Source organism: Bombus pascuorum, chromosome 5 (genome assembly GCF_905332965.1).
Source record: "Bombus pascuorum chromosome 5, iyBomPasc1.1, whole genome shotgun sequence".
In the NCBI taxonomy this organism is placed as follows: Eukaryota; Metazoa; Arthropoda; class Insecta; order Hymenoptera; family Apidae; genus Bombus; species Bombus pascuorum.
This window is the reverse complement of record NC_083492.1, coordinates 12,079,227-12,106,652: the sequence shown is the minus strand read 5'-3', so window position 1 is coordinate 12,106,652 and position 27,426 is coordinate 12,079,227. Positions and strand designations below refer to the sequence as shown.

Sequence of the window (27,426 nt, the reverse complement as noted above, 5' to 3'; positions counted from 1 at the left end):
CGATTTTCGTCGAATATATGACGATGAACAAAATTGTATGAAAAGACTTTCTTTCTTCTAATGATCCTTTTTATATATTTTATATATTCTTGTTTAGGTACAAATTGAATCTTCAGAAGAATATCGTTAAATTAATATTTAGAATTTATCCTTTCTACCTATATATGTCGTGCTATATGTGCGTGCTTATTTGTTTTATATTTCTAATATATATTTTAATATTGGAATCGAAGCCTGCTTTACTTTTCCTTACAAATAATCGTCGATATTAAGTAATCTGAAATTCAAAATTATTATGTTTGATACTTTTTGTATGCGAGTTGTAGGTATTTAACATCTTTTCTGACAGTAATTTTTTACGCGGCGCCTAACTCTTTAATTAAACTTACTTTTTAACTAAGTAATTAGAAATCTTTACATTAAAAAATTAAATTTATCTTTAATGACATTTGCAGCACGTATCTATGTATGTGTATATAAATCTACAAAATGTATCGTATAAATTTTCTTAACAGGCTCAGATCAAGAAGTTGTAGAAAGCCACCTTTACTATTTTTTCGCCATTTTCTAATCTAATTGCAATTTTTTCAATATCTTGTGACACGTCATCCAGCAAATTAATCCTCTTAACTTATCAAGAAAGAAAAAGAATTAAGTTATTTGGTCCCATTTTAAAGAAGTTATTTCATTTTAAAGGATGTACTGTGTGATACAGTACTAAAATAGATTAATAATTTTTACTAGTAATACATAAATAATAGACTAGTTAGTAGTATACTCTGTCATTTACCTACTTTATGTAATTTACATAGTTTTGTTCTCTGATACCACAGTTACACAAATTTGTATATCCTCGTACCGAATAAACGATATATAACAGTTGGATAGATTGGACATTTTTTTGAATGTGTAGGAGAAAATAATTGCTACGATAATATAAAATTATTGCCAAAACGATCAGTAGTGAACAATGAAAATACATTTACAAATCATCGACATCCATTTGTGAATTGTAAATTGCAAATCTACCTAACGATGTTCTCAAACGAAATTTTATCAAAGATGTAAGAATAATTATATTTTTATAACTAAATACGATAATTCTATCAATAGTACAATATCGTTGTCGCCATTCTTAACTGTTCCATTTCCATTAGTTCGTGAACTGACAATGAGAAAATTGAGTTTGAATTTTATGAAGTTTAATTTTATATATTGTATGAAGTTAGGACTTAAAATAACTGAATATTTGTTGCTTTCTAAGTAGAGCTTTCATCGTGTTATTATGAATATAAATTATATCTATTCTCTCTACCAATGAGACATATGCGGATAGGTTAACTACATTTCTATTAAAAATGAAGTTAGAATAGTTGAGAACTAGTGCGACGTGACGATATGTATAGGATACTTGTTAGCAATCCGGTTTGTTTTATCCGGTTATACTTAATATCTTCTATAGAAACTATTGGATAAGCAACTCGAAAGAAGGCTGTACCTATTATATCTACATATATCTATTGTTAACGTAGCGAAATACGTTATCAGAATATGAATATTCTTTGGCTACGCTAAATAAACGATAAGTAAGAGAAGAGAAAATATCAGAACGGTAGAGAAAAATTCAAGTGACAAAAGCAGAGACTTTTAATCCCCTTTCGCTGTAAAAACGAAGAATCGCCCCCCGCGTTCGTTTATTTATGCATTTCATAAAAACGGCCGACCAAGGTTGTATTATATTCGATTCTCCTCCAGTCTGCTTACTATCCTCTTCTACTGATCGTGAGTCTGCGCAGCTCTTCTACAGAGAGCTCTACGTTAATGTATAAATGAATAGAGTACCAGCGCTGTTACTCCCTCTACTACCTTCGTCTTACTCTTGCAGAGGGTGGTGCTGATGGTAGTACCGGCAGCGGCTGCGGCACCGCGCACCGGCGACGCCATTCGAAGTGGGGATAGCCAAGGAGGTGCTGATGCTGATACTGATACTGATGCTGATGCTGATGCTGGTGCTAGTTGCTGATACTAGTTGCTGATACTAGTTGCTGGTGCAGGTTTCTGGTGCTAGTTCTGGTGCCGGTGCTGATGCTGATGCTGGTGTTGGTGCTGGTGCTAGTTGCTGGCACTGGTTGCTGTTGCTGGTTGCTGGCGCTAGTGCCGGTGCTGATGCTGATGCTGGTGCTGGTGCTGGTGCTGGTGCTGGTGCTGGTGCTGGTGCTGGTTGCTGATGCTGATGCTGGTTGCTGATGCTGATGCTGGTGCTTATGCTGGTGCTAGTTGCTGGCACTGGTTGCTGGTTCTTGTGCTGGTGCTGGTGCTGGTGCTGGTTCTGGTTCTGGTGCTGGTTCTGGTTCTGGTGCTGATGCCGGTGCTGGTACTGGTGCTGGACCATACCATACCAGAAAACGGAACGAGAGTTTACATAGCTGGAGAGCGACGAGTTATGAAAAGTTTTGTGATTTTGTTGACGAAGATTGGTGAGCCTCGACAGGAGTGTACCACGCTTATTTTTTTTACCTCATAGAAATGACAAGCTAATATGAACTATGGTTTATAAACGAGATCAAGTCCGTATAAGTACGTTCATGTTGCTCGAATGTAGTAGAAGCAGCTGATTGATCCGTCGATGACTTGACAGTTGTCGACGTGGTACCGGAGTATTGACTGAACTAAAGTCGTAGAAGCAGAGAGTTGACTGAACTAATGTCGTAGAAACAGTTGTGATGACTGACTATCTGCTCTCATGCAATTATGGAGGAGGAAACCTCCTACCATCGTTGCTAATGGGTTCTTGGAAAAAACCAGCTTATCCGTTAGATAAATATCCGCTTTTTCTGTTAGGTAACTACCCGCTTTCTCCGTAATTTTTAAGAGCGCATAATAAACTTAGGGACTTTTCTAAGAACCAGCATTAAGCCGAAAACACTTCTAGTATTAGAAAATCCTTCAGGACAAACAGATTAACTTAAAAAACATGTGTTAAAACAATTAAGTTAAAATGTTAAAATTTGTGGTGGGTCCTTAGGTATATTGAGGGTTGGAATAATGGCACGTGGACCATTGGCTATCAGGCAACGAGGGATGGCGTGCGGATTGTCTCACGCGACATAACGATATGTTTACATTTAATATCTGTGTGGACGCAATTATGCCTTATTCCCCTATTTTCGACAAATCGGGTGGTTAATTATTATCGACATTATCTATTTAAAATCAACCGCAAAGAAATATCCTATTTGGATTACATAATTCGAAAATTAGCTATTTGAACATTTTCAAATTCCGACACAAATTTAGTAAGGTAATTTTCTCGATTTTAGTATTTTTCTAACTTAATATAATACCTTACTTTTTAAATATAACGCGTGAAATATGTTATGTAAAGAATAAGCGACTATTATAGATAAACATGTACACAATAGTATAGTATCGATCGAAGATAAATCTTATAGCCTCTAAAATCGTAAAAAATTTTTTGAACAAATTTCGAGATAGGTATATTAATATTTAGTAGAATACAATTGTTTAACATAACAGGAAAAGTAAGAGCGAATAAAAAAGGATATGCTAGAAAGAAAGAAAGAGGGAAGGAAAGAAAGAAAAAGTTCTGGGGGATGAAATGCGGAATACAATGGAAATGTTGTAGAAATGATAACATCCGGTTGTCTGGCCCGTCCTGTTGATCTCCCTGGTAGCACTATGGTTTCATGTGCACCCTTGTTGTAAGGGGTTGGGGGCGGTGGCGGTAAGGGGAGGACGTGGTTTCGTTGATTAAAATAACCTCGTCAGTGTAGTCGTTCTGTTGTACCACTAGTCGGGGGATGATGAGTAATCGTCTGGCTTAGGAAATCGTCATGACAAGGGCATCGGACAAAACAAGGGGCGGAGAGGAGAAGAGCTGCAGGTCACCCGTTCAACAAGATCAAATGCGAATTGAATAAACCGTAATAACATAAATTTATAATTTACCTATAGTACTGACAATAAGTGATTGGAAAATTATATATTTCCTTAATCATTAAATAATTTAACGATAAAAAAAATAATCGGTAGATACTTATAAGTATACCATACGCGTAATTGTAATTGCAAGTACACGTACTTAATATTAATAAATAATTAATTATAGGACCGACGAAGTAAAAATATCGTGCTTTAAACGTGACTGTCCTAATTTTTATAATTATCCTTAAATTTTATCCTAATTATTTAATTATTTTTGTTTTCATTCTCATTACAACTGTTACTTTCGATTCACGTGAATTAAATATACCTATTCTTGTAAGTTACGATTTAGAAATAGGATTATAGATAGTATTGGGCAATTTTTATTTGAAATAAACATAAGAAATAACAATCTGAAATAATGAATCGTTCCGACCATTCTATTATCCTTTTCTTTAAGAATAGAGGGTGTAATTTTATTTCATATTAAGGTTAAATAAATTATTTTCAAATGCTTTTCCATTTTTCTTAACTCTTCCAAATAACAAATAATTTGGACTTTAAATAACATTTATACTTTGCGTACGATTAGTCATAAACAACATAATCAAGTTATTCTACCTACAACATAACGATATTTGCTCTAGGAATCGTTATAATTACGATAATATTTAAAGAACACGCGTTTGAAATTGTGAGCGGGGGAAACTGTGAGAAGATTTTCATTTTACGAAATAAACAAGAAATTATTTCATATAAGTATTATTTCAGGAAACATTTATTCAAATGCGGAATAAGAAATTATATAAAATGATTATTCTTTTTCATGAGGATAATAGTCTTAATAAATAATACAATGACTGGAGGAAACTAACGCATAATTATATCAAAATAATATAAGATGATGTATCTTTTAAATAATCATTTTTGAAACGTCTTATTTAGATAATATCTATCATTTCTTCTGAAAATAAATGCAAGTAGTATAAAAATTTCTTATTTGAATCGTATTTATACAACAACGTTTATACAACACACAGATATACACTTACATATATGTGAATATAAATACTTACAAGTAATAACAAAGAAATAATTTTTATATTTAATAACAATAAATATTATAATAACTTAGGATCGATAAGTAGGAATGTTTTATACATGAAATGTTTACATTCGCACATTTAAAGTAAGTAAATCAAAGTAATAACGTAATATAATAGTTGCAGAAAAGGGATGAAAGATACAAAATAAAGTAAACGAAAGCTAATTGGTCATATGATAGGGGCGGTCCTGGATATTATAATTCTACCCAATAAAGGAACTTCAAGGCCCTCTTTTCTCCTGACAACCTGTTCTTAATTGCCTCGCTACTAAATATATATATATATATATATATATATATATTTATACATATATATATATATATATATGTAATTTCAGATTAGTTTTATTTAAATAAAAAATGTAACAAAAATAGTGAATGATCGAAGCACAGAGATACATCATTATTATTTACTACTACCATTCGTATTTGAATATTACTTATTTTTACGTTAAGTTATTACGGGAAATTCGAGATCGACATAAGATTTAAAATCGATCGAATAACAATGTCCTGACTTTTGATATATATATGTCGGAGATGAATGTTTGTCTTTTGGAATGTTTGGGAAGGTCCCCGATACTTTAGTCCAGACTTTTTATTATAGCTGTACTTAAATAATCAAACTGAGAAATAATTGTTTATGATTTAATCTGAGTATGGGTGGCCGAGATTTATGACATAATTATGACAAGTTCGAAGTGACATAACGGATCGCTGAACGTAGCCACGATCACGGGAGGGACGTGTAGCTAACACAGGTATGGAGTAATTAGATAGCTCTCCTTAAAAACAAAGATTGACCCGAGGGATACAGAGAGGTACGCAGAGGAGTATATAAGGGCAGTTCCACTTGGTCTGAGATTCAGTCAGATAAGTTTTGCTTGTACCGAGGAAAAGTACGTTGAGCCACAGCCGAATCGTGGATCAGTAAGTTGATCAGAAGTCGACTTAGACTGTGGAAGAAATCGCATTCGTCACCCCGTTGACCGTGGATTCGTTATTGTGTCTAAGATCATTGCCATTCACATCCCGCGTATCTAATTACCACGGTTACTTGTCAAATTCTGTCATAATCATAATTGTACTAGTAAATATCTTCGCTCTTGCATAACAATGTCTAATCCAAAGAAAGATTCGTTACACGCCCCAAACCCTAATGATAACCCGACATATATATAAATATATATATTTAAGATAAGGAATACAATTCACGTCTATATTAAGTCCCGTTAAAATTGGCTTTTTGCATGATTACTTTACTTTAGATTATCTAATTGAACCAGACTAAAACGTGCATTTTCATTCTACAAAGGACTTATCATTTTGGAAAAGAACGTTGTAGTACCCAAGTACAAAATATTTATTTATCGTCTTGCATTAATTGAGAAAAGAATTCAGTTTTATAATAACAATTTGTCACGACTAATATTTGTAATATTCCTTTTTATTAATTAAATTGTTATAACTTGTTCGATCTTTTCGTGATAGGTACCTATTATTAATAATTTTTAATTTTTTTAGTATTTCTAACTTTTTTTGAAAACTACGATTTTTAGCTTAAATTACTGGATGTATCGTACACAAATATTATTTTTAAATAACATATATATGTTGTGAGTACATATGTACATAAATAATTTGGCATAATGATGGGCCCGATATTTATTATAAATTGTAAGGAATTATCGATAGAATAACTATTGGGATTGGCCGATTTGACTATAGGAGGAAAGAATTTTATACTTAAGAATGAGGAATAAATATAATCAATGTATTAGTAAAAATATCGACTTGTATCTGTAGGTACATACCTATGAACTTTTAAATCACATGCGAAATTTTAACTTAGGTAGTTACCTATGTATCTTTTTAAAATCACAGCGAAATAGGTATGTGCATACATGGCTACCTACTTACATATTAGGTTGTCCAAAAGTGTCTTTCTTCTACAGACACGTCTTTTACAACAACGCATCTTTATACAAACATGAAACCTATAATCTGTCATATTATTATATGTCAATATATTAAACGTTGTGATCTTTATCTTGATAGAACAAAATGGATCATACGTAATTCGGTAAAATAATATAAAACGAAAAATGTCGCGCATCCATCATTCCCTTATAAAACGAAAGAAATTTTTCGGACGACCTAATATAAACGAGTAGTTTATATTTAAGGTCCAAGCACTCACTAAGCACAGTTGTAAGTCGATTATATTTTAAAATTATAACTATCTGTGTACATACTTACAATTAGATAGTGAGATAGTAGTGGATTTTAAAGAACTCAAAGACGTTTTATTTCGTAGTAATATATTGTAAAAATCGTTCAGGAAGAAACGAGTATTAGCAGCGAAATAAATAGGATGATTTGTGTAACCATGTGTGTACATGTATATGGTTGAAATTCTTCAAATGATCGAACGAACTAGTATATTTTTGTCAAGTATAATTTTTACGTAAGCATTAAGTTTATGGCATAAAACTTAACTTATGACGACAAAACGTTCACTACACACTGATATTTGCAAACTCTCTAACCAAACTAGTGTTGTTACAATCTGAAGCATGTGCCTGTTGTTAATACAGAATGCGATATTCTTACATGTATTCGTAATGTTCAGTTTCAGATTCACATGATTTTTCACAGTAGGTATTACGTTTAGGAATATATTATATTCTGCACCAAAGTTGAAGAGAGAAACATACAATTCAATGAATACACAATATGTACTTTTACAACTTGAAGGATAGATAAACATACATAGGTAAAGGAATATGTATAATATATAACGTTCATTGAGCGATAAAAGTAGATCAGTAGGATAGACTAGAATAGATAGGGTAGAATGAAGTAGTAGAATAACCTAACGATAGATACATTTGTTCTTTGCAATAACTACACATACGATCTTTGATATGGTCGTATTTATTTGATAATACAAAAAAAACACGGTAAACATTTGAAAGAAGAGAGCCACATCCGATTTCGATAATTTTTTAATATGTTCTCAGGTTGCAGTAGTGCAAATTAAAAATTTATTATCAAAAATAGTTTACACAAAGATACATAATTTTTTGGACACCATTTGTATCTAATAGAGCGTAAATATAGTAAATCGAATGCTCGTGTGTACTTCTCTTATTGCGAGCTATACCGATGATATTTCTAACGACTCCGACAGAAATAAATAAAACAGTGCGGTGTTTTGTAAAATTATTATTTTATGTTTTAATATCGCATAAGTAGATGTGTATTATAGGATTAATGTTATGGAATAAAAGTATGTCTCCGAACAAATCTAAGCGATTCTAAATCTAATTGTAATTTAAATAGAAATGAATTTGACTAAAGTTAGATTTTTCACCAAGCGAGAGTGTAGGAAAAGGTACAACAGGGCTCCTCTCGCAACACGATTCAGGTGGTGATTTTGACAATATATTAAAAAATTGTCAAAATCGGAGGTGGCTTCTATTTTGTAAATATTTAATATTAGCCGACTAACACGCGGCAAATATTTCATATCATTTTATATCGTATACACAGATCACAGAAAAAAGAAATAATGCGCTATTTGGTATATGTAGAGCTACAGAGATTCGCTTAATACATATGGATTTGTTATAGGTGCATATACCTACGTAAGTATGTATATATATGGAGATTAATCAAACGATAAGCAAATATACCTATCGAAAGCAATGTACGCAATAGATATATCGCTACATTTCCATCAAATATACCATATATCTCTCGCAACTACAAAAGATAGAAAACAAAAAAGTAGATCAAAGAGAAAATAATAAATGCACGAGTTTTGATAATTTCTCTCCAATCTCTCTTCTATTTCCGTAGTTTCTTTCGCCGACATAATACAACAAAGCACATAAATATTGCATAACGAGTATACGTATTACTGTGCTGTTCGTTTATGTACCTATACATTTCGTCAAAAACGACGTTATAATTTGCCAAATAAGGAAAACGTTGGAACGATTTAATATTTTATATCGCGTATTGCATTTGCCTAACGAATGTCCGTCGAAGCAAAATAATTAATAAAATCTAGTTATAATTAAATTGATATAAAAACATTTTGCTGGTATTTGGATCATTAAAATAGCGAGAATATAAAAAGAGGAGTCAGGGTAAGAGAGAGAAAGAGAGGGAGAGAGAGAGAGAGAAAGAGAGAGAGCGTCGTCCAGAAAGAAAGACTCGGCGGACAATCACAGAGAAAATCAGATGGAAAGGGAAAAAGAGAAATACAGCGTAGCGAACAGAAAGGCTCCGTACAGGAGGCGAGCATAGAACGCCAACGAGAGAAAAAGCGAGAGCAAGAGAGAACTGTACTCAGTGCATGCAATCTTTTTAATTATGAAAACACGGCTTTGTGTTTCATTTTGTTTTGTCGTCAGGGGCGCTATTCTATTCGGGCCCTTCTCCTTCCTCATCCGGCTGGTTCTTCCTTTTTTTTATATTATAACGCGCGCGCACCGCTGAAGTCAGGAGAGGGTGTGCAGGGCTGGATAGGGTTCAGGAGAGGGGCAGAGATAGGGCAGGGTGAGATTGCTTTAGTAATGAATTACATGGCTTCGGGGTATGTGCCTGTCTGATGCGCTATGCTATACGAATACCGAGCATCACTTTCTGGATTTCGCTACGGCTCCTATCACTAAACTCGCGCACCTTCTTCCTCTACCTCTTCTTCTGCTTACGCTTCTTCTTCTCTTTTTTCTCTTCCTCCTCTTGCAACTCCATCTTTTCCGCTGTCTTCTTCTCTTTCTCCCACTTTTGGTCGGTCACTTTTTGCTTCTTTATTTCCATTTGGTTTTCCCTATTTCCCTAATTCTTATATCTTTTCGTCTCGTTTTATCTTAAATTGGTACTATATACTTTGAAATTATACAACTGTATAGGTATATTCAGTTTGATATCTCGAAGAAATAAAATACAAATGACAGAAAATTGGAGTTAGCTGGAACACTTTTTTCTTCGGATAAAGCAGGTATAATATTCTCGTTGTCAGTATTTCCGTGTAATAAACGCTCGATCAAGTTGGCGTAAGTACTGAAAAGAAGAAAATTTCTACGCGCCACAATGTTAGATCGCGTATAATTAGTGACTAAATATAATACTATTCAAAAGAAAATTCGATTATAATTGTGCTTAACCTTTAGTTAATTTATAACATGTAGATACTAACAATGAATGTTGAATACTTTACCGTATTTTAGAAATTACAAACTTCACCCCAACACCATCTAGTAAGCGTGGCTATTAAATTATAGACATACCATTAAATTATTCGCATAAAAACGATATCTATGTGGGTATAGGTACTCGTAGTTTTTACTTATAATGATTAAAAGTATAACTTGTTACCTGCTGATTATACTCCATTAAAAATGTAATTTATTAAAGCCGTTAATCCATTCGCATTCGTAATAATAAATATGTAATCCAAAGTACTCAAATCGCTCAAGTACGTATTTCGAGTACAACTTCTGAATAACTTTTATTTGTGGAAAGAAATTTTATGTTAAACGTTTCAGTCCGTCGTTTTGTTTTCATCCATCTATTTCTGTTTTCATTACAGCAACAGCATAACGTTCTCGTTCTGTATAGCGACGGTATAATTTCTAGTTATAAGTTATAACCTCGATTCAAAATGAAAGGTGGAAAAATTGGAGCTTAACCAAACGTTAAAATGAATATTAAATAAGTGATGTGGCTATTGCGAGAAAAATTGCTAACGGAACAAGAAAATTACCTAATGAACAAAGTGGAATAACAAACTACATGAACGAAGGAGAGTTTCGAGAATGCAAATTGTAAAAAGCGAGAGGAAATCTTGAAAAATCAAAATTCAGGTATCAACGTTCTTTGGAGAAAAAATTCTGCGCGGTACGATTTAGTGAATTTTCCACAAGAGGGGTGTGTACTTATCTCCATGGAAGTGGTACCGCCCCTAGAACCGGTGGACCAATCCTGTGATATAAACCAACCCCCGTTCTGCACGTAACTCGGAGCTTGATCGAGGGTGAACTCTCGAAAGGAGACTTCAGTTTTCTCGGTGTCGTCTATCGAGAACGATAAAGCGACTCTCTCGCAGTGAGATTCCAGGGTAAAAAGATCGCAAAGCTATATCTTTGTTAGTTTTGCCAAACAACCGACAACTGACAAAAGGATGGCAGGCCCGTATTTATCACCCTTAGGCCCTCAGGCTGACTTGCTCACCGAATATATGTTTGGAAGGCGTCGTCAGGTCAGTGTACGTTTCTTTTTTGCTACTGTTTAGCTCCTTTTTTTAATATTTTCACATATTCGTGCTTGTATTATTAAAATAGCAGCCAACTCGTGTTCCATAAATATCTGTCGAATCTCCTTCTTCTCCCTTCTCCCTCGCAATTTGCTTTTGCTGTGTTCCTTCTTTCATACACAATCTTCACTTTTGCATATTTTGTATAATTCTACCTTCTCTTATCATCTAACGATATAATGCTTTATGCCTATAAAAACAATGTGTGATAGGAACATATTCAAAATAACAATTAACGGCAAAAGTGCTGCTTAGCTCGTTTTAATTAGGTATCGTTTAATCGTTATGAAGCAGGTTGTCTTCGTTTATTGGAAACCTATGACTGCAAAATATTGTACACATATGTAGGTACAAGACAAAAATTTTGTCCCCAGATTCATATCCATATGTAAACAAATTCTGTCGTTATAAAAATGCCGTTTGATTCTTTTGCGTATTACTCGAATAAGTAAAATATTGATTATTGATTACGATGTTCTATTATGTTCTATTATGTTCTGCTTTATCGTATAAATGAATCTAACTTGGTACATTTGTTTTGCTAGTAATCTAATTGTAAGTTTTTGCGCTCAAATATGTAATATGAACTTTCTACTTAACTGATGTTATAAGATGTTCTGTCGATCGTTACGAACAATTTATTATCGCTAAGGAGAATTCCAGCAGTAACTAAAAGCAGCTGCATAATTGACAACTGACTAAAATCAAACTGCGCTGTATTTCGCTGCAATAGCTATCGACTATTACCTATTCCTACATATATATATATATATATATATATATATATATATAACCAAAAAAGTGGAGATAAACATACATTCATTTATTTGTAACAGATGAGTATCTATACATTACAACCATTGTTATACCTAAAATCGTAGTTAAACAATGCGTAAAATTTATATAAAATTCTCTGCTAACGCGCTAATCTGCAAGCACAAGGGATGTAAAAATGAATCGAAAAAAAAGCAGGAAGGAACTGTTCCTCTGATGATTAATTCATATACTTACAGATTTGTCAAACGTTACAAGTTACGTAAAAACGTAATAATATACTTCCCAAAATTCATGTAATTTCTTCCATAAAAGATTCTTATTAAATATGAAAAATACTCCAAATGCCAAAAGCTTAACCATTATGCGATTACGTAACAACGATCAACCTCAAATTTATATACCTATATGTAATAAATTCTATGATATAAGCAGTTATAAAATAAGACTGAAAATTTTCAAAAGGTAATGAAAATATCATATATTTGTCATTCATATATGTATATACCTATCCTAGTACGCTAATGCTTGTAAACTGTATTTCTAAAATAAAAGAATTACATATCGCTTTAATTCACATTAATACAGAATTCGTAAAATTAATTGGTTATTTTTATTCCTTTATCATTTATGATTTTTATTTTCCTGTCGATTAATTTTATGCTACAGTTCAAAATACTTTCTTTAGCCTTTCTGTATAGCCTTCGTGTATATTTTGTCTGCCTTCCGTCTTCCAAACGTACAAAAAACGTGTTGTTATTTTATCTTTTAATTGATTAGTTGCGTATGCGTGTATGTGTATATGTATAATATAGATATAGATAGTATATACCTACATATACTATATGAACGCATGTATTAATGCATACTAAGTAAACAAAGAAATTAGTTGCAACAGTGTGTAAACATACTACATAAATTAAAAAATCTACTAATATTTATCCAGTTTGAAACTTTATATATTAAAAGTATGTATGCATATCATGAAGGTTTATTGGAATTTCATGATGTCGTACATTATTTAAATAACATTTCGTTAGATTTTAGATGACAGATTTTCGGAGGTGCAGCCAACGTACCTACTGATATTTATACATATAGAAATTTAAAGACACAGAAAAATGAGTAAAACTAAAAAAACAGTTGCTTTAAAACGTAATAATATGAATAATCGGAACAACGGAAACAATTCGATTGATTCTAAGGGTATATGTACCTACTTACGATAGGTATATATTTAGTATCAAACATAGAAATTTTCTTATATCTATATAAAGTATGTATTTTTCCAAATAGTAAAGTGAAATAAGTTGATGTAAAAGAATAAGAAAGTGAAATGAAATAAAATTCAACATAATTTAGTATAATCATGGTCTCTCTGTAATTAAAATTAAACCTAAATTAATTTTTAATATTTTAATATTTTTAGTATTTCCCATACTTATTATTTTTTTTTTTTTTTTTTTTTTTTTACCAAACCAAACATATATAGCGCATCATTATTTATTTGACAGGAAAATCAATAGAAATAATTTTTATTATTTTCCAACGCCACTCATGTAGTTATATCTATGATAATCTGATCTGACAATGAGATCAACTATGTGATATAAGTTTAGGGGCATAAAACGTAGTAGTAAATATTTTTATACGATCATTAATTATTGTTAATCATGTCTGAATAGAGACGCAATCGGACGACTTTCACTCCGCAACAGCTTCAAGAATTGGAGTCGCTGTTCCAGAAAACGCACTATCCTGACGTTTTCCTAAGAGAGGAAGTCGCTCTTAGGATTTCACTTTCAGAGGCTCGTGTTCAGGTTAATAAACAAATATTTTTCCCTGTTAACCCATAAATAGGTATTCTTTGTTTTTTTTTCTTTGTTTCTTATTATCAAATTAACAGGAAAGTTCTTTACTTCTAGAAAAATCGCCTTTTAAATGTTACTTTATGCATAAATCCTTCTTTATACGAAACCGAATTACAATTTATTTAAACACTATGTAAATATATGTAAGAGATTTTTATTTCTCTCTTCAATCGTTTTTAAATCTGGAATTGACATCACCTAAAATTTTTTACTAGAATTATCCGAATAATGGAAAAAACATTTAAAAAATAATTCGAAAACTATAGAGCTACTTCAATATTGATGTAACGTGTCTTCAAGTATATTTATAAAATATAATTTCCCACAGTTTGATTAGTATCTACCTATATTTAGCTCAAATTCTGTGTCAAAATTTTCTATTCACCCAACTACTATAATTTCTTTCGAATTTGTTGATGGATACAGAACCTTTCAAAAACCTCGTTTGCTACGGCCATTTTATTCTTCGCTATTTGACGGAGTCAAGCTGCACTACGCGTTTAGAGCTTCAAAGAGGTAATATAATAAAACAGAATACCTTATACAGTTGAAAAGATCATCATTTTTGCGGGAGATATTTACAAGTACATGATTTTAGAATGTTTTATAATTAAATTATATTATTGTAACTAAATAACAAAAGTGCTTATTTTTATACAAATTACAGAAGCAACGCTAATATTTCATTACAATTTATAGCGAATATCGATCTACATTTTGTGGAGAATAATTTTTTGTAACCATCGATCTACACTCGAATAATTTGTTCCGTAAGGAGCATTAATGTTAATTTCCACGTGGGAAACATTTAAGCATATAGTTAATAAGGAAATATTTGATTAGCTATAGAAAAATTGGTAATAGACTAAAATGATAGGTATTAAAAATTGTATTTATAGTACGACTAGAAAACGTTCAAAAACCTATTTCTATAATCGATACGCGAGATTAGTAAAATAAAATCTGCAATATTATTTTACAAGTCCATCTAAACACAACTGAAATATCATAAAAAATTAAATAGTGCTAAATTATTTAATTAATCTATTTGCCGCCTGTTTTTTACTATAAACCATAAAGTCTGTAGTATGTACATTTTGGAAAAATAAGTTCCTATCGGTATTTTATAATGTGTACGTAGCTACTTTTCAGCTGAAAATACTTATTTTATTTACGAAATAATAACGTGAATTATTTGCTATTTTAGGTTTGGTTTCAGAATCGACGAGCGAAGTGGCGGAAACAAGCCCGATTGCAATTGTTGCAAGATGCATGGAGAATGCGATGTTTGGGATTAGGAAGTGCAGCACCCCTTCTTTTAAGGCCGCCACCTACAGCATCTTTGGAACGACCTGATGCTGCGACACCACCACCCCCGCCGCCTCCACCTCCGCCGCCTCCACCGCCTTCAGCCTCTGCTTCTACCAACGGACCACCTATAACTATAACGGCGAGCAACGCGGACAAAATACCTGACGCTTCAACTTTATCCGTTTGCAGAGATTACAGGATTCTTCCACCTCCTCACGGGTAATAAAATTACTTTCCTTAATCGTATTCTACTTATACTAATTCAAACGTGCAAATAGTGAAACAAGAATTTACGCAAAACGATATAACGCAGTCGTAAAATCAATGGACATTGTTGAAATGTTGAGTATCGAAACGTATTATTTATTACATGGCGTAAACTCAAAACTCTAACTAACTGTTCTTCCCTGCCTGTCGAGAATAGATATACGTTCTAATCCTAATACCTTACATATCCCTAGATTTAATGAAAGATCATAACTCACATCAAAATATTAATTTACAAATAACTTTTGCAGCCCAAAATTTACATGTTTCTAGGAAATGGCTGTGCTACTGAATGCGGCTACATCAATGGTTAGCCTTTTTGAAACTTCAATTTACAACTGCGCTATGTCGTTTCTATCTAGTACTTAAGTATACATAGGCGTGTTTTAAATTAGACTTTTGATTGATTTACGTTTAATTTTCTTGGTATTCGACAGAGTATGTGAATATGCCGTATCCTCGCGTATTTTTGACATTTATGTTTCCATTCAAATGAAAAAATTCGCACACATACGCGCTTCTCGTAGCAGAACCATCAATCTTATATAATATAAAGAAATAGTATTATTCGAAATTCTAAGTTAATAAAGGATTAAGAGGAAAGTTCTTAATTCATTAATTTTACGTTATTTCAGCTTTTGAATTATTTAAACTTTTCTAATAATAGCTATTTTATATAAAGGATACAGTAATTAATAATGTTACATAGAAGTATTTCATGTTACATTGCTACTACCTACGTCAATACTATAGAGAAAATTATTGTTCCAACATACTGAAAAGGTTACAAAAAAGATCGGTCATTTTGTACTGAGTTTTTAAAATAATCTTTAGAATATCTTTAGAATATCAAATTTTTATCTTAGGAAATATACGAGGAAACTGACGGCTCTTTCTAATAATTAAATCTATTGTAATATAATATAATCTAATTAAATTTGTAAAGTTGAAACAAATAAGAAACAAACGATATTTATTCATACGTTATTTTTTAATTATATACTTAATGTTTCTATGACATGATAAATTGGAGAAAAATTTTTATTAACTTCGATGAAAGAGATATTTTGTTCCATAACAAAATGAAACGTTTCATTTATTGAAATTACGTAAAAATATGTAAAAGATAAAGAAGAATACAAGGAAATAAGAATAAGGGGTATTCTTCCAAATACTATATACATACATAAGTACATAGTAGCAGTGAACGTTAGTAATTATGAAGTGTGTACTTAGTATCTACAATATAAAAAATACGCATAAGTATAAAAATGTTTGTGATTTCTAGTAGGTACACATAATTTACGACATCAGATGTATTTATGTCCTTATATTCAGATATTAAATTAATGTGTTCATTATAACTGTAACATACCTATGCAATATACCTGTTTATGTAAATGCGGAAAGACACTTTATTTTTATAACTAGGTGCACTAGCTTACGACCTTTTACATATTAATAGTATTTATATATGTGTGATAATATGTATTTTACACTTTTATCCCTAAAGTTTCGTTTTCATAGAAAGAACAACTATTACATTTCAGATATTCTCTGACCTGTGAAAAGTCTCCAGAAAGAATGAAATGTGGTTGTGGTTCTCCACCAAGAATATGCGGCAGTCCAGTAGAAAGAGACATCAATTTAACCGCTAGAGATAGGCCTCAAGAGGCTGAGATGGATCTCACCGTGAAGGGTCCACCCAGGCACACACCGACCGCTACTTTATTCCATCAGCTACCCCAACAAGAACTCAGTCCATCGCAAAATGTCGACGAACCTTTGGACGTTACACTTAATGCTAACAAAAACAATTAATTGTTTCTTGTTACGTTAGCTTTATATAATTCAGTTTCTCACTTGCGACTTATTTATTATTTCTTCACTTTTTCACTCGAAAGAATCAAATATCTACAATGGACAAATCAGCTGTTGAAAAATCTTTGTTCTAAAGGTACGTCGTTAAAATTTCAAATAAAAATGCTACTTACAATTATATTAAAGTACTCAAGTAGTTAGTTTAAAATTGAATATTTCTCCACGAATAACTTTCACTTTATATTTGTAACATTATTATTTTTCGATCTTGACAATGTTACAAGTGCTTCGTTAGACACAGTATTTTAGGTAATCTCACTAAAAATCCTTATATAGTCTACATTCTACATTCTCTTCTTGCTCAATATTTTACAAAACTACGAAATATCTCAATCATTATTTATTGTATGTTGCGTAATTTTTATTATCTCATATATTTTTATTGGGATAAAAAAATATAGTTTATTTTCTTTTCTACACAACTAGAAATGTACATATAATATGTATATGTTTTTCTTTATTGTCTTTCATTGTCTCAAATTATATTCATTGATATAATGTATTATTAAGAATGACAATTGATTATATAAAATGTACTATTTATTTTATTGTTATAGTCAAAACGTCTCTTTCTTTTTAAAAAATATGTGAGAAGTAATGGATTTTGTAAAAGTTATGTGATTTTAGAAGCACATGGTAATGAACAAACTTTTTTCTATAAAACAAGCATTCTAAAAATACATTAACCATTTAAGCGATTATGTCGCATGCGTTAAAAATGAACTCAAATCGCATTCATAAAAAAAATGACGGATATAATCGGTTTATAAAAATTTATGTCGAGTAAGTTGTGCTATGAGATTGTTCTGCGTTGGTACCTTCCAATATCTCATTACACTAATCGTCTTCTTTAAACTTATTTTTTCCTGTTCAATAGTAAATTCAGCCCTCAAAATACTGTATTGATTATAATGGACATACGTATACGCTAGTGGAAAAAGATTCGTGCCACTGTGAAGTACATTGTACACTTTCAGCGATGAACAACAACTATAACGTTCGCGGGGTTAACCTCAGTTTTATTTTTTACAATTACATATGTAGTTATTACCACCTAGTCATAATTTTATTTTGTTATTAATAAAAATTACCTACTAAAATAAATTCTATGTTTATTTACATTTTACTGCTAATGATGTAATGTTCTTAATACATTTTAAATCGTATGATAAATACGATCTGAAATCACAGGACATATACAGGAAGCACTTTTTTGAAATTCTAAAAATAAAATAGTGACCTTGTAAGGGTTACATATATTTACAATATTATTACTATATTTACATTACATATGTTACATATATTATTTCATGCAAACATTAAATGCTTTTTACGTTCGTATAATATATATAATATATTACATTTTTAAATTGTTACCATCTATTAATTCGACTGTTAATAAAAGACTAATGTAATAATAATTATAAAACGATAATTATACTTTTACGTCAATTCAGTTTTATCCATATTGTAGATATTATGAAGTTGAGAGTGCTGCTCAAGTATAGTAATAAATGTAGCATGAAATAATTGACTGTCGTTTTATCAGTATCTCACTTTTCGCTGTGAATGCATACTATGGATACGTGATGAATGGAATGACGATTTTTAAACCGCTTCAACCACCCTGTGCTCGTGTGAAAGCTGAATATGAATTTTATTTCTTCATGTAATTGTGTCGCTTTGTTCCAAGGCACCAGATTAATCACAGAACCGATCCCTAATCATTTTTTGCTCTGAAAACCATCAATGTACAAACGATTGTCTCATTATTTATTCTGTGTTCTACTGACCTTTCTACCTTGTTATAGTAACATGTATTATATTGTCTCAATCGTATTTTGTTAGTAAATTATGAGCTTATTTTTATTACCTCACCACTTTCGTTCCACTTTTATATTACTCTTTGAGAAACTCTATTATTTCTGATGATGTAGGATAGCTTTCATCAGACCGATTCTTCAGTTATTATGATGCACTTTAAGTATCATTTTAAACCTATAGAATAAATCAAAGTGTTTTTTGGTAATGTTAATAAAGAATTAAATAAATCAAAATGTTTTTCCTTATTATATATTATGTACATATTCTTTTGTGCTCATAATTCACAATAGTTAAATTTCAATATTCTGAAACTCTTTTCATACTTGTTTAATTTTATGGATTATAGTTTATATACTTTTTATGTCGTAATAAGTTTCAAAGCACTATTCTCTAATAGTCTAACGATATCCATATATTATTAGAGAGAAAAATGTCTATACTCTGATATGTTTGTTTTTTATATATAATTTTTCACTGACTAAAGCTGTAAAATATTTACCTTTTTTTTACAAAACCTCTATATTTTTCTTAGCTAAATGGTAATCTTTTATTTGTTAAAAATGTTTGCCACTGATGGGAGCAAAAGTGTATATTGCTTTTTTATAAGAAGTTATTGATTTATTACTTGTAAACTTCAATCATACAAAAGCCTTAAGAAAAATAAATACATAAAATGAAGAAAAAAGAAGAAAAAAATGTAAAATTAATAATAAAATTGGTACTTATGCATATGTGTGAATACATTTCACCTTTCACTATATTAGTAACAATCATCAATTCTGAGATAGTATACACTGTATGTATTCGTTGCATGTGTCAATCATTCTTCATTTATTTTTCATTCATTTTTCATTATATTTTATGGTGTTTCTTTTACTTTAATTTTTAAATTTTCTTCCATTCCCTATTGTTTGTCTTACATTGTCATTGGATATTTTAACAGCATATGAATTAACAATGCAGGATATACAGACAAAGAAAGCAAAAGATTTAAGGGATAGATTTGTTTCTATGGATATCCTTGATCTTTATCAAATTCTATCCTTATTTTAAAGCAACTTCTCAGGTATCATTTAGTTGTAAATTAATTCATAGTTAATCAATTAAGCCTTTAATATCTGCTTAATTTCTTTCGCATTCTTCTTATTTTCAACCTTTTTATTTCATTCAAGTGCGAAGGTAGATGAATATTATATTGTATTATGTAACCACCATTATTATGTAATCTACCATTTTTCATAATTCGTGTATTTTCTATGATTCTTCTTACAAAATGCAGCAATATTTATTGTTTAATCTTATTGAACATTTATTATTCTCTATGACTTGTACAAAGTAAGCTGCTGGTATGTATCATCGTTTGAGAATCTTACATCACATACAGGACTCTTCATCATATTTTCTCCTTGTGATTATATCAAACTATTGTTATACAGAAACTTTTGAGACATTTCAGAGACATTTCGTGATAAATATTTTTTTATGAGTAAGAAATGTCTGTAAGGTCTGTAAGGCATTTTTTTAGATAAATGTATAGTCAACTCCAAGATGGATACATAAACTTATAGTATTTAGTATCCCAAAGTTATTTAAACTTGCTGTTACGTGAATTCAAAAAAATAACGTTAAGTACAATCGCTGTGTACAAGTATTGGGTCGCCTGGAAAGTTCGATCCGATTTACATTTCGATTCGATATACATTTATTGAATTATATAGGTGTCATTTTGTTTCACAACCTTTCTCCATCTTCCACGCAACTTGAATATTCCATCCTTTCAGAACCTCTTAGGTTTTTCGGCAAAAAACTTTTCAATATGATCTTTCATGTCCACCAAATTCCTCAAAGATCGGAACGAACTTTCCGGGTGATCCAATACAAATATTTTCCTGATCTCCCTGATCTTTCACTACATACGACAACATCTAAAAAATAAAACAATTAAATATTATAATAACTTATTTTATTCACAGTGTTTAAACCCACTTTTAATATTTTCAATAAAAAAAGATATAAATATGAACAAGTAGTATTAAAAACTAATGATAGTATATTGAAACAGGTAATAATAAGTTAATAATAACTCATATGATATACATATAGAAACATTTCTTTATTATATATCTCATAATATAGAAGGAAATTTAATTCTAGTATCTTTATATAAAATTAATAAAGCAAACAAAACAAATGATACATTTAAGGCAGTGAATTTAATATTAATGAATAAATATTAATCTTTGTTTTAGTATGAAATTATTATACATTAATATTTCTTAAAAATTAGAAATAAAAACATTAATTAAATAACATTTACCATTAATTTATGATAGTAAAATATTCTATAATGTAATGTTGGAAGAAGGAAACTAATTTTAGCACGTAGTAGGCCTTCAGGAAACATTAATACACTTTTTAAATTCTCAGAATTACTTTTTTATGGTAAAAATTATTAGGCCTATTGACTATATTGAAGTGTCTCGATATTAATATAATATTCAGTCTTATGTTGCCTTTCTACTATTCTTCTCATCAATACTTTATGTCTCATAAACGTATGCAAAAGCTCCTGAAAGTAATGAATATGTTAAAATAAATTTAATGTCAGTATCATAACAAAATAAAAATGACAATAAAATTTATACGTCTTACTTTGAAAAATCACTACTTTTTTCTATAATATGTTCAAATTCAGCAAAGCTAAGTGCACCATCATCATCCAAATCTGCTTCATCAAGTATATATTGGAGAACCTGTTGCATATCTGTCTCGTTTAATCTTTGTGGAGCAGTAAGTCTATCTACAACTTGTCTTAAATCTCCAATACCAAGCATATCATCTCCATCAAAATCTGTATACAATATAATTCAATCAATAGATTAAATTTATAAAGAAACTGACAAATAAGATGTAAATATTACCGAATATTCTGAAAGCATGTTCTGCTTTTACAGCTTTTGGAGCTGCGTCACTAAAAACAGACATCATGTCTAAAAAATCTTCAAACGTACAATCTCCATCTTGACTAGAACTAAAAACTTTACAAATCCGGTCTCCGAAAGGATTTGCTCTTAATTCAGGATATTGTAAGATTTTAGACATTGGAAGTTTTGCATTTCTATTATGACCAACCTTCTCTGGGGCAAGCGCTTTAAACTTTTGATGTGCACTGTCATACAAAATCAAAATTTTACATATGAGTTAGTGACTTTCAATACATAGACTGTTAATTTAAATACAGAAATATGATAATTTAGAATACAGAAATATATAATAATATATGATAACATGATAATATAAATATGATAAGTTACTAATAATACATAATAATACATAAGAGTATAAGAACTGTTCTTAATTCTATGATCATAATAACTATATAGGAATAACCACAATCATACAATTATTGATATTTTATTGCATGTTCTGTATATACTTGTCTGTGATACAATTAATAACATATTGAACATTAATGGTTCTTAGATATAATAAATACAAATGTTGTATGCCCGAGGGTAAAATATTTTTACAAAATAATCAGAATAACATAAAATATTTGTATTTGAAATACGTATAAAATATCACATTAAACTAGATCTATTCTTCATTTTGAAACATATATGTAAAATACAAAAGTAAATCTGTTTTTTATTTTTCATAAATACATTCAAATACATTACATCGAAAGATTAAAAATCTAAAGTAATATCTATATTATTATTGTAAAAAACAGAATATAAATAGCTATGCATCTTCCTTTTTCTAATATTAAATAAATCAATGTATTAGAATAATCATCATATATTCCTAACTATTACAAGAAGCTATTATATAGATATTATTTAAATTATTTAAATATACTTACTGCAGAACTTCTTTTTTCGTAAAATATGTCAAATCCTATAATATAAGGTAAAATTAAATAATTAAACAAAATTCATGAATATTCAGTTATTAAGAAGAACCAAATACCTGGTAATCTTGTAACTCTTCTTCAGAAAATTGACTTTTACCTACTCCCATCTTTTATGGAACTCAAAAATTACTTTACTACCCCCTACACAATTACTAATCAATAATATTTATTTTTTTAAAGCATTAGATTTATGATCTCCTATATTAATGTTATCCTTGTCTTTAGCGCCTCAAACGATCGATAAATTTCTTTTATCTAAAGAGAATACTATTCATCTGCAGATAATACAAGATGATATCCACAATGAATAAATATACTGTTTTTTAAATAAATATCGATTCATATCGTATAACAGGAATCTAAAAATATCAATTTCGTTACTACAAATTGGTTTATGTGAAAGATATGAAAATTATTATTTAAATTTAAGATAGTTCATGTATATTCATTTACATATACACACTGATATTTTAGATATAAGTCAATACATATTAAGATTGTATTTAAATCGTATTGAAATTCCTATACATTGTTATGTATAATGTAGTATCTATAATTATGTAAGAATAGTTTACTTATTCAATTGTAATGAATAGATAAATTTTTTAATACAGTTACAATTAATATGAGAGCCTTATTTGAAAGATTTTTACATTGAACAATTCAAATTATTCGAATATTTAAAATTTGTCTGTTTTAATCGTCCTTTGTTTATTTCGGTCTGATTGGTTCCCATATAGGGACCTGTGTCATACTTCTTGTGTTGGTGTAGTTACGTTGGAATAGTTACAGTTGGTTATACACAATGGTAAGTTGGATTTGCGCCATTTGTCAAAGTTCATTAATATTTCTGTGCAATTTGTGTTTTTTTTTGTTTCTATTTTCTGTATTATATGATGTAAACACTAATCGTCGAATCTTTCCTTATAACTTGTACAACTTAAAATACTTCGTGCCAAAGTTATTTCTAAATTATATAAAGTGCAGTGACATAAATATTGAATAAAATAAAAGAAGGTTAAGAATCGGCTTATTGTAACATTGTAACCTATATAATTTGCTTTTTCTTCGGTTAGTTATTAGTGGACCTGATTTGTTCTATTTAATTACACTAAGTTCAATTATTATAGTTCTATTCATTTCTACTTATATTGCAGTCTGAATTAGCAGCCAGTTTGTAAGAAGACATTGTGACATGGTTCAACAATATCAGTCACCTGTTCGGGTGTATAAGCATCCTTTTCCGCTCGTAATGATGGTGCGTTTGTTGTTAATTTTTTAATTTCATTATCATTATTTATAGCAACCTATATTACTTTTTAACTTACTGAATTACATTTAGTTTACGCTATATCATATATGTGATGTGTATATTATGTACATATTATGTGGAATAAGGATTATATTACGTGTGTATATATGCAAATTAATAAGATGAACTATACATAATTTCAAAATTTGAAATTAGGAAACATGAATGCGTTATGTCTTATGAAGTTTGTTAATAATTTATAGTTTGTGTGGATTAAAATGTTATATCACCGCTGTATATAGTTACTTACAAAACTGAACATATACACAATACAGAAATCTGTATAGTTTAAATAAAATGACAAATAAAGAGATTTTTTGTAAATAAAATTGGTTGTAGGCATATGTTAGTAATTGATCATTCAATAAAATCATAAGAATTATATTAATATAATTTTATTCACTGAAATGAGCAAGAAATAAAAATAGTATTCAATACTACATAGCCTCATAATGCTATAAAATTCTTTGTGTGTGTGATTGCGAGACCTGTATCTTTTTTGAATAATTATTTGATCTTGTGTAAATTGAATATATTAATTTTAAATTTATTGAGAAATATTACATTCTATAAATTTTGGTTACAAATCTTTTACAATTCCCAACAACTTGCAAAGTTTATTCTATTTTCTATAGAAATGTATGGTTCCTTTTATGCTGTCCTATTATTATAACCGTCATTTTGTGGTATCCAAAACAGTTTCCATTGAAATAATTTCCTTACTTTCCAATAGCATATCAATTGTTAATGTTTTTTATTTTAGGAGTAATTTTAATTTGCTTGATTATATATTCTCTATTCGTTTTAATTATAACATTTTTCTTTCCTTGTTCTGTCTTATTATACAATGTCTAATTGTATCTATAAATATAATATATGTATTTCTTATCTTTCGTATAGTAGTGTAAGCTCTATTTATTATATCTTACAGATTTGCGCTGAAAGTATAATTTTATCATTAATTTCCATATCGAAATGTTAGTCTCTGGTCTGTTTAAAGCCATAATGCAAACTTTTATTAATATGTAAACAAACAGAAATGATTATTGAACATAACATAGTGTAAGTTAAATATATGTTTTGGTGCTTTAGAAAATGCAGTTTTTAAGTAACTCTATCTATATAACAATCAATTCAATTTTTGGCAACAAAATGTACATATCATTTTATTTTAATGAATAAGATCATATTAATATATCTGTATATAGTATTAGGTTATCCCAAAAATTCAAGATTGTCCCAATAGAACAAACTGGATTATACCTAATTCAGTAAAATAATATAAACAAAAAATGTTGTGCATCTATTATTTTCTTGTACTTCCTTGTAAAACAAAAGGAACTTTTGGGACAACTTAATAATTAATACATTGAAGATATTAAAGATGTAGTTGATTCATTCATGTTATATAATATTTCTATTATAAATTATTTGCTATTTACATTATGCTAAAAATGCATGTTAAAATAAAATTTATTTTGAAATAATTACATTGTTTTAATAAAAAATCATTTCAGATGCTAGCATGAACAAAATAATTGATTTTATTTCATTTATATATTTTTAATAGTGTTGATATAAATGCCTATTAACTAGTAAATTAAATTTATTTTGAAGAATAGGTAATTCTCTTTCAATGTAATTTTTAAATTACAAATATTTTGTAATGCACATTTATGAAAATGTTACAAATAATTAAATTAAAATAATTTGTAATGTACAATTATAATACATTGTATTTAATATCATACATATATATGTAATATAATAGTGCTATATATTTATCATCATCCTAGGTTAAAACCAAACTCATATTTGTAATTTTATAGTATATTAGATTGCATGGAAGAATTTATGTGCATCTGTTATAATGCCTTTCATCATAGAAACGATATATATATTCTATTCAAATTATTTATTTATTTATAGCACAGTTTACACATGTGACAACATTATTATTAATGTTGTTATAATATAAGTGTATTTTATATATTTTTCACACATTTTAATTTGCCTTTATTATCTGCTTTGTGATATAAATAATATTTTCCCTTCTTTCTAACTGCTTAATATTATAGTTATTATAGGTACAATAACCTCTTTATGTTTAAATATACATACTATGCATATATTTCAACATTATATTATATTAAAGTTATATTGATACAGCAACCTTTATCAATAGTGCATATATTTAAATATACATATTATGGATGTATTTCAATATAATTGAATGTATTTAGATACATTATAGATATTATTTTCCTAATAAGAATATCTAACCTTCAGTTTTGATATATCCAGAATGTTTGTGATAATTTATAATTAGTATTATATATATTGTTGTGCAATTCAACACCATCTTGTCAAATATTATAACAGGTTTAGTATATCATATTTGAAAATTATTGATTAGTAAATATATTTGACTATTAGTTGGCATCATGGAATATAATAATTGAATAGTAGTATTACCTCCAGAGGTGTGCAAGAACCCGAAAATATCGGGTCGGATCAGGTCGAGAAATTTTTTCGGGATCCGGTCCCGAAAGTATCTTGAGACTCGAGACAGTCTCGAGAACCCGGACGATATTTCTAACGACTAGCTATATAGTGCTTGCCTATTCTATAACGTAGCTAGTTGCAAAACATTGTTCGAAAACGTTGTTTTCGAAATTGGGAATTCCAATATTTTCGAGTTTCGAAATACTTTCGGGAACCGACTCGATCTCTGCTCGACCTGTTTCGAGCATCGGGTACCCGCACATCTCTACTTAATGAGTGCTGGACGTAGAATTTTCAATTTTTCGTGCATTTCTTCGATATACTGGTAATATATTTCGACTGTGATAGTCTCTTTTAAAATGAGTAGTGAAGTACTGCAGTTATATT

At 29.8% G+C, this 27,426-nt stretch overlaps 3 protein-coding genes across 8 annotated transcripts in view; 2 read left to right on the top strand and 1 right to left on the bottom strand.

Annotated features, from left to right (window-relative positions):
• Positions 1 to 18,586, top strand: part of LOC132907530 (palmitoyl-protein thioesterase 1-like) — a 72,675-nt gene extending 54,089 nt beyond the window's left edge. For 2 of the 3 annotated variants that reach the window (XM_060960709.1, XM_060960710.1), the window contains exons 8-10: positions 13,838 to 13,972; positions 15,231 to 15,553; positions 17,152 to 18,586. In XM_060960709.1, coding sequence (XP_060816692.1) covers positions 13,838 to 13,972; positions 15,231 to 15,553; positions 17,152 to 17,422 — 729 coding nt within the window. In that variant the 3' untranslated portion in view covers positions 17,423 to 18,586. The remainder of the gene's footprint in view (positions 1 to 13,837; positions 13,973 to 15,230; positions 15,554 to 17,151) is intronic. The other variant, XM_060960711.1, reaches the window with a different exon arrangement.
• On the bottom strand, positions 18,480 to 23,642 carry LOC132907537 (calcium and integrin-binding protein 1-like). 2 transcript variants are annotated; one of them, XR_009658202.1, is made up of 7 exons: positions 23,279 to 23,642; positions 23,172 to 23,206; positions 22,228 to 22,475; positions 21,959 to 22,157; positions 21,624 to 21,875; positions 20,056 to 21,231; positions 18,480 to 19,480 (listed from the first exon to the last, which is right to left on the bottom strand). XR_009658202.1 is itself a non-coding variant. In XM_060960730.1 (5 exons), the coding sequence occupies exons 1-5, from the start codon at positions 23,327 to 23,329 to the stop codon at positions 21,854 to 21,856; spliced, it is 555 nt and encodes a 184-aa protein (XP_060816713.1). In that variant the 5' UTR covers positions 23,330 to 23,642; the 3' UTR covers positions 21,401 to 21,853. The 2 variants fall into 2 exon arrangements, 1 of the variants encoding a protein (XP_060816713.1); XM_060960730.1 differs by lacking the exons at positions 18,480 to 19,480; positions 20,056 to 21,231 and having other exon boundaries at positions 21,401 to 21,875.
• Positions 23,643 to 24,005: 363 nt separating this feature from the next.
• LOC132907523 (protein real-time) overlaps positions 24,006 to 27,426 on the top strand; it is a 61,347-nt gene continuing 57,926 nt past the window's right edge. For 2 of the 3 annotated variants that reach the window (XM_060960699.1, XM_060960697.1), the window contains exons 1-2: positions 24,039 to 24,293; positions 24,380 to 24,480. In XM_060960699.1, coding sequence (XP_060816682.1) covers positions 24,418 to 24,480 — 63 coding nt within the window. In that variant the 5' untranslated portion in view covers positions 24,039 to 24,293; positions 24,380 to 24,417. The other variant, XM_060960698.1, reaches the window with a different exon arrangement.

What these genes read in the sequence shown, in the direction of transcription:
- LOC132907537 (XM_060960730.1), bottom strand. Translation starts at nt 23,329, where the DNA reads ATGGGAGTAGGTAAAAGTCAATTTTCTGAAGAAGAGTTACAAGATTAC. An exon ending in AAGAGTTACAAGATTACCAG is followed by an intron (nt 23,207 to 23,278) that starts GTATTTGGTTCT and finishes CTTATATTATAG; the next exon opens with GATTTGACATATTTTACGAA. An exon ending in AAAAGTAGTGATTTTTCAAA is followed by an intron (nt 21,876 to 21,958) that starts GTAAGACGTATA and finishes CATTACTTTCAG; the next exon opens with GAGCTTTTGCATACGTTTAT.